General features: G+C 47.5%; 1 protein-coding gene across 13 annotated transcripts in view; it reads right to left on the reverse strand.

Moving 5' to 3' along the window:
• Positions 1 to 12,847, reverse strand: part of Septin6 (septin 6) — a 134,371-nt gene that overhangs the window by 9,430 nt on the left and 112,094 nt on the right. For all 13 annotated transcript variants that reach the window (XM_050121898.1, XM_050121901.1, XM_050121897.1 and 10 more), the window contains 4 exons: positions 12,572 to 12,668; positions 8,378 to 8,546; positions 5,387 to 5,519; positions 2,367 to 2,557 (listed from right to left, as the gene is read on the reverse strand). In XM_050121898.1, the coding sequence (XP_049977855.1) occupies positions 2,367 to 2,557; positions 5,387 to 5,519; positions 8,378 to 8,546; positions 12,572 to 12,668 (590 nt within the window). The remainder of the gene's footprint in view (positions 1 to 2,366; positions 2,558 to 5,386; positions 5,520 to 8,377; positions 8,547 to 12,571; positions 12,669 to 12,847) is intronic.

A 12,847-nucleotide genomic window follows, 5' to 3' on the forward strand; every position in this document is an offset into this window, starting at 1 on the left:
ACTTAGTTGTTGCCCAACCTGCTGCCCTCTTGTGGTATATACTCAATAAACTGTTCTTCATTTTTTATTTATTTGCTTATTTATTAAGCATACAATGTACTACTGCTGGCAAGGAAGGCACCAGATCTCATTATAGATGGTTGTGAGCCACCATGTGGTTGCTGGGAATTGAACTCGGGACCTCTGGAAGAGCAGCCAGTGCTCTTACCCTCTGAGCCATCTCTCCAGCCCCTTCACTGAGCATCTTGAAGGGACTGGATACAGCAGTGGTTCTCAACCTGTGGGTCCCCAACCCCCTTGTGGGTCAAATGACCCTTTCACAGGGGTCACCTAAGACCATCAGAAAACACAAAATTACAGTCATGAAGTAGTAACAAAAATAATGTTATGGTTAGGGGTTACCACAACATGAGGAACTGTATTTAAAGGCTGCAACATTAGGAAGGTTGAGAACCACTGACCTACAACATCAGTGCATCCTAAACAAATCAGGTGATGACAAATTGTTTACTTTGTTTCTTTACTTTTGGATTTTTGAGATGGGGGCTTCTCTGTGTAACAGGCCTAGCTGTCCTGAAATTTGCTCTATAGACCCAGCTGACCTCAAACTCAAGTACCGGGATCAAAGGCATGTGCCACCACCACCCAGTGCCAAATAAATTTTAAAAAGGAAAGTGTGTATCATTTTCTGTTATTATAACTGATATGGCATGACTGATGAGTTAATAGATGATGCATCCACAGAGGTTTTCCATCTGCCTGGTTGAACCTTAGTGAATTTGATATGTAGCTATAAGATTCTGTTCTGGGAGTGGGGGGGGGCATGGTAGGTGGATCTCTGTGAGTTCTAGGCCAGAGTGGTCTACAGAACTAGTTCCAGGATAGCCAGGGCTACACACACACACACACACACACACACACACACACACATACAAAAAAAAAAAACCTTGTCTCAAGACCCCACCCCCACCCCAAGAAAAAGATTCTATTTTTAAAAAAAAAAATCTCTGGACCAAGTTGATGAAAATATTCAAATTACATAATAGGTAGTCAAATTGGATAAACAGGATCACAAAACTCAGTGCCGTGAAATATAAAATAGTCTACATTCATGGTGTGATTCCTAAGTGAGAAGCCAGGCACAGAGGCAAAAAGATACTTCTTCCTTCTGGAAAGTATCCAATGGCTGACTCAAATCAGTGGCCCCAAATCAAAGGTCATGAGCATGGGCATCTCTGGGATGTTAAAGGTCCTTTAGTAAGGATGTTGTTAAATACTCCATCCCGGAATCCCCCGAGTCCCACTGCACAAACAGGCACAGAGCACAAGGGAACCTCTGCATGCCTGCTTGCCAGCACTCTTTCCTCTTCTCTGGCTCAGAAATGAGGAATGGGGTATTTCTGCAAGCAGAGACTGGGGTAGGGTCAGGGCTATTAACCTACCAAACACTTGAGAAACAATGGTTTCTGAACCATTCCCCAAGCTTGAAAATGGCCTATGCAGAATACACTGGCATCTGAAGCCCCCCCCCCCCCACTAAGTTCTTAGTACCCCTGGCTGGGCATACCTAAGCAGCCAGCAGGAAGAGGTATAGCGAAAGGTTGGAGGATGGGAGACAGGGTGCAGCCTTCAGTGGCAGCATTTACCTTTCACAGGGTGCAGCTAGAACGGAGGCAGAGTAAGGTTGTAGGCCCCTCCCCTTAGATGTGGGAGGAGCAAGCAGACCTGTATGCTGCATGATACTGAAAGTCTAGAGCAGCTGCGACCCTTTAACAGTTCCTGTTGTTGTGTTGACCCCAACCATAACATTTTTGTTGTTACTTCATAACTGTAATTTTGCTACTGCTATGAATCATAATGTAAATATCTGTTTTCCAATGGTCTTGGGCCACGCCTGTGAACCGGTGACTTGACCTCCAGAGGGGTCTCGACCTACAGGTTGCGAAAGACTGGTCTAGGGTCTGGGGGAAGTGCATAGAGCTTCTACTAAAAGATCCTGGTCTGTCCATCCTTTTGTTCTTCTCTTTATCCCTCTACATCTCTCACAGTTTGTTTCCTACTTCCTAGCCCCTCTTCCCTTACTATCCGCCCTGAGTTTGCAGAGCTTTCCCAGATGGGCCAAAGGGCAAAGCTAGACTTCTGGGAGTGCTCTTCTCTCAGCAACTCAGACTCGGGCACCATGAAGACATTGAACTAACTACATGAGTCTAACTGCAGCCTGCAGTGCACACCTGCCCACCAGCCCTCTTGGCCTCTAAGTCCTGAAAGGTGGTGCATGGAGTTGGGGGGAGGGGCTGGGCAGGAAAAGAAAGATGCCATACACATACATACATACACGCACCCCCGCCAGCAAGGCTGCTACTTACTTCTTCTTCTCTTTATCCCTTTTCAGAGTCTGCGAGCCCCCAGCCTGAGAACCCTGAGACTGGAGCAGCTCAGCTGCTGTCTTTCTCTGTTTGAAAGCATTCACTTCATCATCCAGGGATTTCTTCTTATCCTCCAGCTTCTTCTTCTCTTCCTGGTGCAGTTTCTTCAGACGGTCAAACTTCTCATGCAGCTGGAAGAGAGGCACAGGGAAGTTAGAGGGAGTCTCCCCCACCCCCCTGCAGCAGTGAGCAGTCCCCAGCCCAGCCAAGACCAGAGTGGGTGGGAACCACTGTGTCTGCAACCCGGTAGGACTCTGGAACAAGAGGAAACATTCCTGCCAGTAACTGCCATGATGGCACTAAGGATTACTGTAGATTGCTGTAATTGTTCTCAGAATCTCTGCTCCTGAAATGGTCAAGGACCAATGTATTCTGTGTAAACAAAGATTTTATTTCAAAGAACCCCTGTAGTTATTGGGTGTAGTTGCTAATAATATGTACTTAGTTTGTTACAAGCCTAATCTAATCTAATATAACTAAATCTAATATATTAAAACATTTTCATTAACACAGCACTCTATTCCTTTTTTTTTTTGAGACAGGATCTTGCTGTATAGTTCAAGCTAACCTTGAACTCACAACCCTCCCGTCTCTGCCTTTTGAGTACTGAGATAAAGATTTAGGCCAGCACGCTTATCTTACTACACAGTTGCGGTAGGGTCTATTTTATGAGGAAACTGAAAGTCTCAGAAATGAAGGCATTTGCCCAAGGTCATCAAGTCTTTGGGGGATTCTATAATGGGATCGTCCATATGTAAAGTTCTCCTTCTGGCTAAGCCTGTACTTTAGGACCTACCTGTCTCTGCTCCCCAAGGCTGGGCTACAGGCATGTGCAGCCAACGTGGCTTCTTAGATTGTTTAGGAACTAAGACCAAGAGAAGGGAAGTGCTGGCTGATATTCCAAAACTGCACTGGAGGTCAATTATTCTGGCATTGAGATGGGAACGGGTAGAGGATGCTTGCAAGTCAAGGCCATTGCTTGAAAGAATAACTGCATATGTTTGATTCTTTTTAAAGAACTGATTACTATCAGGGGCTTATTACTTATTAGGGGCTGGAGGGATGGCTCAGGAGTTAAGAGCACTTTCCGCTTTTCCAGAAGACTCAGTTTTGGTCCCTGACATTCACTTGGCAGCTCAGTCATCTGTAACTCCAGTTCCAGAGGATCCAATGCTCCAAAAAATAACTCCAAAAATGTGGGCCTATTCCACCTTGTCTGAAGGTCAGAGAGTTTGAGTTATAGTGCTGGCTCAAAGTTGTTGACAACAGGCGTGGCTCCACACCCTGACTCCACGTGCCCCACTGCCCAGGAGAACGGGGTGTTAGAGCAGCTCCACGACAGCAGTTGCATCGGGATTTACATTTGCAATGGGCTAACGAGAAGAGCTGAACTGTCAATTTTACTGTATATTTCAAAATGGCCAAGAGTATAGTTCAAATGCACCCCCTATCAGTACCGGGAATGTGGAACCTCGGGCCTAAAGCATGCTACTGTACAAGAGCTCTACCACTGAACTACATCCCTAGCCCCCTTTCAGCTTTTCTTATTTAGAGACAGCGATTTACTAAATTGCCCAGGCAGGCCTTGAACTTGTGCTCTTGCTAGATTATAGCCCGTGTGACCAGACTTGGCTTAGATCTTAAATGTTTCCAACAGAAAAAAAAAAAACAACAAAAAACAGCTGGCAGTGGTAGTGCATGTGCCTTTAATCCCAGCACTCCGGAGTCAGAGGATTCAGGAATTCAAGGTCAGTCTGGTGTATAATTAGGCGATGAAAGGAGACAGAGACAGAGTCCCACATTGGAGCACCGGACTGAAATCTCAAGGTCCAAATCAGGAGCAGAAGGAGAGAGAGCACGAGCAAGGAACTCAGGACCGCGAGGGGTGCACCCACACACTGAGACAATGGGAATGATCAATCGGGAACTCACCAAGGCCAGATGGACTGGGTCTGAAAAAGCATGGGATAAAACAGGACTCGCTGAACATAGCGGACAATGAGGACTGCTGAGAAGTTAAGAACAATGGCGATGGTGGCGCACGCCTTTAATCCCAGCACTCGGGAGGCAGAGGCAGGTGGATCTCTGTGAGTTCGAGACCAGCCTGGTCTACAAGAGCTAGTTCCAGAACAGGCTCCAAAGCCAAAAAAACCAAACAAACAATGGCACTGGGTTTTGATCCTACTGCAAGTACTGGCTTTGTGGGAGCCTAGGCAGTTTGGATGCTTACCTTACTAGACCTGGAAGGAGGTGGGAGGTCCTTGGACTCCCCACAGGGCAGGGAACCCGGACTGCTCTTTGGGCTGATAAGGGAGGGGGACTTGATTGGGGGAGGGGGAGGGAAATGGGAGGCGCTGGCGGGGAGGAGGCAGAAATCTTTAATAAATAAATAAATTAATAAAAAAAGAGAGCTAGTTCCAGGACAGCCAGGACAGTTACACAGAGAAATCCTGTCTTGAAAAATAACAAAAAAGATAAACATATGAAATGAAGTGACTCTTTGCTTGATTTAATAATTCTATTATATAAACATGAAAATTGCACATCATACTCCATAAATATATGCAATTAATAAAATATTTTGTGCACTGTAATCCATGCATGTAATCCTAGGACGCAAGCAAGAGGTTCTAAAATTTGAGGCCAGCCTGGGCTACATATAGGCTTCGAAACCTAAGCAAATGAATGAATTCAAATTTCCAAAAAAAAAAAAAAAAAATCCACCTACAGCTATTGGTTACCATGTTGATTGGCAACACCTCTACATAATTAACAGAATGAGAAAATATCCCAGCCTTAGGGAATGAAGGTCAAGAAGATTCTCTCCACCTGAGCTGCACGCCAGTCCTGCCCAGAGGCTGCCTGTCTCTCTCCCCTCCAGCTGCCGTGTGAAGGCCGAGGTCTCCAGGACCACACTCAGTCTCCCCTCCTACCTGCCTGCTCTCCAGGCTCACACTCACCTCTTTTTCCGCCTCCTTGAGCTCAGCTTCTTTCTCTTTGACTCTCTGGACAAACATCTGTCTCATCTCCTCTTCTTTTTTCTGGAGCTCCCCTAGGAACTCATTCCTCTTCGCCTCATATGTCTCCTGTAAACTGTAGATGGGATCCAGTCAATTCCACTGCCTCCCGGGCAAGCCCTGCTCAAGAAAATGGGCCCCAACCATCCTGAGCCCCCCTCATCCTCTCTGCTCTAATTCTAATTCTGACAGAGAAATGTAAAGAGAGGACCATCAGAGGGGAGGGGACAGCTTGGCATACAGCAGCAATATTACAGAGCTACTGAAGGGGACAGAGGAGCCCCAATGAACTGGATACCACCTTCTAGAAATCTTTCTCTCCCTCCCATCCCTCTCACAGAGGTGAAGTGACTCGCTGAAGATTGTACAGCTATTTAGAGGCAGAGCTGACACCAGAAGCTGGGTCTCCTGTTTCTTCAGGTATGGCCTCTCTCCCACTGCACTGCACCGCCAGGCCCTGGCTCTGAAACCACCCACATTGATTCAGCACTTCCTCAAATACTTGCTGAGATTACAGCTACCACGTAAGCAAGCAGTGCGAATAGACATGATGCTAGTCACTCGCTCAGCATCTAGCGCCTAGAGCCACCGTGCCTGCCCTAGAGGATCTCGGGGTCTATCGGGAGATGCCTGGATCAAGACCATGCCCTGGTCTATACGTATTATTTTAAAAAGAGTCAGAGGCAACTGGGTGAAGACCAGAAGGACTGTTCCAAGAACAGAGCAGCATACTTGAATAGGCCTGGGGGAATCACAGGAACCACGGAGGACTGGAAGGGGAGGTTCCTGAGTCTGGAAGAAGAGGACAGGCTTTGGATGCCACATGAAAGAAGTGGACATGTATCCACTGAGTGGTTTTCATCACTCAGAACATGGGGAAGTCCACTTGGCTATTCTGGGAAGAAAACTGCAGCAATTTCAGTATGACAGGGCAGGATCTTCATGTCAGGGCTGGCAGGGAATGGAGAGAGATCTGGACGAGCAACAAAGGCTGCAGAATTTCCAGGGCTTGGAAGAAATCAAAGCTGATTCCAGACAGCTGTCCCCTGAGTAACGCATATCTGCTTTCTCAAGTGTATCTTATTGTCTTGGTGAGCATCTCTCTTTGAATCTTTGTACTTATGATCGACATTAAAGTTTCCGAATATACCCCCAAAGGAAGCTGATTCTAGTTTCTGGCCTGGGCCACTAGCTAGACGGTAGAACATGAACAGCATGGAAGAGGAAGAAGGACGTGGGCTGGATGGCAGACTGTTGGGGATTCAGGTTAGGTATCCATAGCATGTCTGAGGGCAAATATCTGCGGTGCAGCTGCATCTGTGGGCTTGGAGTTCAATGGTAAAGCGTTAGCTTTGGAGTCATCAGATTCCCGGGTGCTAATTAGACCTGTGAGAATAGAAAGAGCCAGAACAAAGAGACAGGAGTATGGAAGAGCTGAGGCCCATGGAAGGAACCCCAAGGAGGCAGCAACATTTAAGGGAGAAAGCTGAAGAAATGAAACTGAAAGTGAGACCCAGGGGGAGAGGGATGAAGCTGGCTGGGCCCAACACTGGAAGAGCTGAAGGCAGAGGGTATTTCAAGAAAGCCAAATGAACATTCCACATTAAAACCAAAGATAGAAATCAAGCCACGATGAAACTGGCCACCGATCTACAACTGTAGGCCTTAGAGAGAGGCTCTTTTGTGGAGAGCTGGAGGCAGAAGGCAGATTGCAGTGGGTTGAGGAAGTAAGTGAGAGGAGGAAGAGGAACAGCGGAAACAGAAATGTTTCTTCCCTGTCAGAGACAAAGCTCTTGACGGGAGGAACTGGCAAGAAAGAGCAGAAGTGAAAAAGGGCTTGTGAGGCAGGAGTATTTACCAGCAAGGTGGACAAGGGCAGTGGGAGAGGGGGGGGAAGGTGAAGATGCAGGAACAGAAGACTGGAGGATGGGGCAAAGGAGGGAAGGCCAGGACTGAATGAACAGGTAGAAGTACACCTTCCAGATGCAGAGGAAAACTGTGGAGGGAAGAAGAGAAACCAAGGGCCTTCTAGCAGAGACAAACTCGCTTTCCTCCCTGCTCAGGAGCTCTGGGGCCCTGACCTGCCTCTCCACTGAGGGGTGGGAGGCTGCCATTCCTAAAGCAGACATTCCCCCAACGGACTGCTTGTACAGTGTCCTAGGCCCTCTTTCTGCCACGAACAGGTTCTTTGGGATCCCAGAGGCCATTTGAGTGTCTTTTCCTCCCACAGACATCCCCCCCCCCCCAGCTTGCTCACGGATGCCTGACATTTCCTGAAAGGAGATGGAGTCATGGTAAAGGGGAACATATGGTAATTCAAAATGCAGGGCCGATGACGCATTGTGTACAGAGAGCAGATGCTTCCACTGGTCCAGGGCTCCCACCTGCGTACTAAGAAGCACTTTAGTTCTGAGGTGAGGAAAACACCAGGGGTTATTCATCTTCAGGGGTCAAAACAAAACTCACACTGAAATTCTTAGGCAGTGGGAGAAGAGCCTCAGGCAGGTCACCAATACAAGCAAAGTGGCTGTGGTCCTATTCTGTATTTTCCTATTGCTTTACTTAGTGCTAGCAACGAACTTGGGGCTTGTGCATGCTAGGGAAGCGCGTACTGGAAACCCGTCTTAAGCAACAGAAGAACCAGATGAAGAAAGTGGGAACAGAGGACAGTCCCTACTGCCACCCAGTAGAACAAAAGTCCAGCTCAGGGTCTATGGAAGGGGGGGGGGCAAAGCAGTGAGTAGTCAGCAAAGTGTTCTCTGGACCCCTGCCCTTCCCTGCTTTTCTGGCAGATGTGCAACACTCGTGACTCAGGAATTCCCTTGGGCCCCCCTAGCTAACCCACACACCTCTCCTCCCCGGCGGATTATTGTCCAGGGCAAGGTTTTCTGAACTGGGCCAGGCGGGCCTGGCCTGGCCTGGCGTGAGCGGTACCTGAATGGTTTGCTGTCAGGGTCGGTGTCCTTGAAGCCCATCTCCTCCAGCTTACAGCGGCGGTACAATTCATAGTGCCGGGTGTGGGTCTGCTCCCGCAGATCCTCCATGTTGACCCGAATCAGCATCTCCCGCAGCTTCACAAAGTCGCAGTGGGCCTCATTTTCAACTGCATAGCGGGGATTGGGGCATTGGAAGTACAGTGAAAGGAAGGCCAGCAGAAGAAGAAATGGATGCAGTGAGAAGTAAAGTGACTAATGGTGACATCGCCTCGCAGCCTCTTTATACGGCTCCTACACATTTAACCTAATTCCATTTTCTGTGAAAATGGGAATGAAACATTATGAAAGGACAATACTACTGTGCAAATATCTAAGAACTTTCAGTAAGGCCTCCGCACAAATTTACCAAGCAGACTGGCATAGAAATATCTTCTCTACATTGCTTTGCAGATGACGATGCATGCACCTCTATCTAGCCATCCACCCAATAAATGTTAGTGGAATCTGTTTCCAGTATTCTTTCTGGCCCAGATAATTCAGAAGCGAGGCCTTGGGGCCACACTTTTAGGAACCTGCAGCTTAGTGGGAAAGCGCACGTAAACAGAATATAACACAATGCCAAGATTACAAACGTGGAGGCATGGCTGCAGTGCAGTAAAAGCCCAGAAGAGGGGGACCTGTGAACTCCAGGAGAACAAGGGCTTCCCAAAAGATAAAACCTCTTGGATGAGGCTGGAAGGAAGAGTGGAATTTATCAGGCAGATAATAGAACATGATCTTCACAAGGCCTCCGAAGGCTAGGCAAGGGCACATAGTGAGCAAGTTGCAGAGTTAGGTTTCAAATCCCGGTAGTGTAGGGGCGAGGCAAAGACCAGAGATGGATCTCCAGAGAGCAAGGGAAAAGACCTAGGGTAGGAAAGGTGAGAGGGAAAAGGAGGGCCAGACCTCAGGTGTGGCTCATGTGGGTGGTAGAAGCTCCCGAGGAGGTGTTTTACCAAGGGTGGATAATGGCCTGACCACTGCAATCTGAAGGGGAAAGGAGATAACCGCTTCTTTGCCGTGTGGGCAAAGGTCTGCATTTTGGGGAGTAGACAAGAAGGTGAGTGATGTGGACTAAATCACAGCAGAGTGGACTTCTGGCCAGAGCCATGCTGCAAGCGGGGCTCTAATAGGATGTCTCCGGGCTCGGATCCATTGCGTTGTACTATTAGAGATGGTCAGATATGGTCATCAGAAGCATTTGTCCAAAGTCCAGAGTGGTCCATGTAGACGTTCTACTTAAGGTCCCTTACATTCAGTACCAACCTATATCTATTGCCATAGAACATAAACTAATATAAAAAGCTGCAGCAATAAAATAACTCCTTGGGAGCAAGCTATATGTATCTGCTTCTCCAGCTCAAGACAGTGACCCCTGATCAGGAGGAATGATTCTAGAGCCAGGCCTGGTGGTGCACACCTGTGATTTCAGCACTTAGGAGGTAGAGGCTGGAGGGTCAGGAGTTCAAGGCCAGCTTCAACTATGTAGTGATTGCAAGGCCAACCTGGGCTACACAAAATTCTATTTTTTTTTAAGGATATAAGAAAGGAATAATTCTAAGTCTTTTTTAGGCTTCCAAGCAGTGTTCATCTGCTTCCTCATCCAGAAAAAATGTCAACTAGGGAGTTCAAAACAAACAAACAACAACAGAACTCAGTTTGGGAGAAGAGCGGGGTAGTCCAAGTTGGAGGAAGGAAGTCACTGGATGTCTGTCTGCTGGTTTGTCTCCTCCCACCTCAGGTTTCTGTCTTTCAGGCCACAGACTCCAAAGGTGTGGCTCTTGGTCCAGAAGCCTTTTCCCCGGTGTTCCTAGTGTAACAGCCTGTGCTGTGGTGGTGGTTTGAATGGAATTGGCCCCCATAGTCTCATAGGGAGTGGCACTATTAGGAGGTGTGACCTTGTTGGAGTAGGTGTGGCCTTGTTGGAGGAAGTGTGTCACTGTGAGGGCAGACTTTGAGGTCTCATACATGCTTCAATTATGCCCATTGTCTCAGTTCACTTCCTGTTGCCCATGGGTCAAGATGTAGAACTCTCAGCTCCTTCTCCAGCACCCTGTCTGCCTATACCCTGCCATGTCCTGCCATGATGATAATGGACTAATCCTCTGAGCCTGGAAGTCAGCCCCAATTAAATGCTTTCCTTTGTAAACGTTTGCCATGGTCCAAACAAACAAGAAACAAAACAAACACAAAGAGTTGCCATGGTCATAGTGTCTCTTCACAGCAATAAAACACTGACTAAGACACATCCCCAGTTGCAAATGGCAGAGAAGAGCAACACTTTGCGTGGCTCTGCCAACCAGTCTTCTACTACCTATGGGACATCCAGACGGGATGGAGCTCAGCAGTAGCATTTTCATCTAGCAGGCATGAGGCCCGACTTCCGTCTCTGACATTGTAACAAAGAAGAACCGAGGAGGTAGCTTAGTGGCGGAGCATTTGCCTCGCATGCATGTGTCTCAGCAGCACAGAAGGAAAGCACTCTAGCTACTGTGGGTGGAGCTTTGCTGTGCCTTCAATCATACCAGCCTTTGGATGTGAGGTGGGCAAATCACTATCAACTTTCATCTTCACTTCTTTGAAACACGGTCTCCCAAAGCTGCCTTTGAACTCACGAGCCTCTCTTTTCAGTTGTCCCCACCTCCCAGGACTGGACTTACAGATGGATGCCACCCTTCTTGGGTGCCCACTCTCCTTTATTTGCCCAAGGATTGGGAAGAATTTACAGAGAAACTGCCAGTCACGGCCTGGTTTATAGCTACAGACTCAGGGCCCCCAAACCTCTGCCCCTAGCAGAGTCCTAGAGTTCATGTTACCTCCTAAAGAGAAGCATACGTGTGAGACAGACTATGAAAAGAATTGTCATGCATGTATACAGTATATAACTAATTCTTTAAAATTATAAAATAAGCATATCTATAAAAGAGTACATGAAATAGGTATGTGCAATTTAAAGAAATTTAAAATTTGTAAATATCCCCACAACCGAAGCGAATGTTACTATTACCTTGGAAGCCCCTGCTGGCCTCTTTTTGATCTCATACACCTCTCTCTACTCCCTGCCTCCTCTGGCAATGAAACTGAAGCACTATCCTGACAGGGTTTAGCAGTCATTTGTATATTTTTTTATTTTAATTCGTTTAGTGTGAGGGGATGTGGGTGTGCACTGTGCACTTGTGAGGGCGCTGGTGTTTGTGTGAAGGTCAGAGGACAAGCTTTAGAAATCAGCTCTCTCCTTCCACCGTGTGGGCTCCGGAGATCAAACTTAGGCCATGAGGCTTGGAGGAAAGTGCCTTTCCTTTGCCCCCGCAAGACATCACACTGGTCCCGTTTTCTCAGATTATTTATTTTATTCGTGTGTGTGTGTGTGTGTGTGTGTGTGTGTGTGTGTAGGGTGTAGGGTGTCTGCAGAGGTCAGAAGAAGGTTCTGATCCCCTGGAGCTGGAATTAGAGGAGGAAGGTGAGCCTTGTGGCGTGGGGGTTGGGAACAGAGGTCAGGTCCTCTGCAATAGTAAACAGGTACTCTTTACCTCTGAGCCACGGCTCCAGCTCTCATTGTTTTTGTGTGTGTTTAATGAAAATGGTTTCATCATTCGTCACTCATGCATGAATTCATCACAATATATATCATGTTATTTTAGCCTACTTTTGGAATTCATATAAATAGAAACCTACCATATGCATTATTGTGTGATTTTATTTCTGAGAGCCATCCACACAGATGTAACTGAAATTCATTCACTTTCATTGCTGTCTAAGACCCCATTATATGACCATTTTACAAATTACCCCGGCTATTTTGATGGACACCTTATTGTTTGTAATAATTTATCATTATGAATAACACTGCTGTGAACATTCTCGTGCCTCTCCTAATGACACACTCACACTTTCTATGTTGTGCCAAGTCCATTCGTCTTTTGCTGTTTCAGGGTGGGGTATAAGGGAGTACTTTCTCCATTAGACAAAAGGAGTCTGCTCCTATCACAGAATCTGGGCACAGGGCCAGAGCTTGCTGCTAGTGACCCCTGTGGCTGATTGAGACCCACACTGAGTAGCGGAGGCTGAGACAAGCTAGGAGCTCGGCATATCGTGGCAGAAGCAGCAGATACCCAGAGAAGGCGCTAAGTGTAGGCCCTCTGCACAGACTCACCCTGCACAGTCCCCCAAGGATACTGCCGCGCCCTCATCATCTTGTTGCCTATCTTCACTTCTTCTGTGCTGCCAACGACAGCAAACGGCAGGTGGGCCTAGAACAGAGGCAAACAAGCACTCAGAACTCCAGCAGGACGGCAGCGAATGCCCCACAATACAACTGTGGCTCGTCTCCAGGACTTTGGGTCGTCTGTCTGAGGCGCCACTCACTGCGGCAGCATTGAGGGGGTTTATTAAGCTTCATAGCCAGGCAGGGATGAGACCTAGTTCTTGA

This window comes from Alexandromys fortis, unplaced genomic scaffold (assembly GCF_014885135.2).
Source record: "Alexandromys fortis isolate MF-2015 unplaced genomic scaffold, M_Fortis_MF-2015_v1.1 scaffold_189, whole genome shotgun sequence".
In the NCBI taxonomy this organism is placed as follows: domain Eukaryota; kingdom Metazoa; phylum Chordata; class Mammalia; order Rodentia; family Cricetidae; genus Alexandromys; species Alexandromys fortis.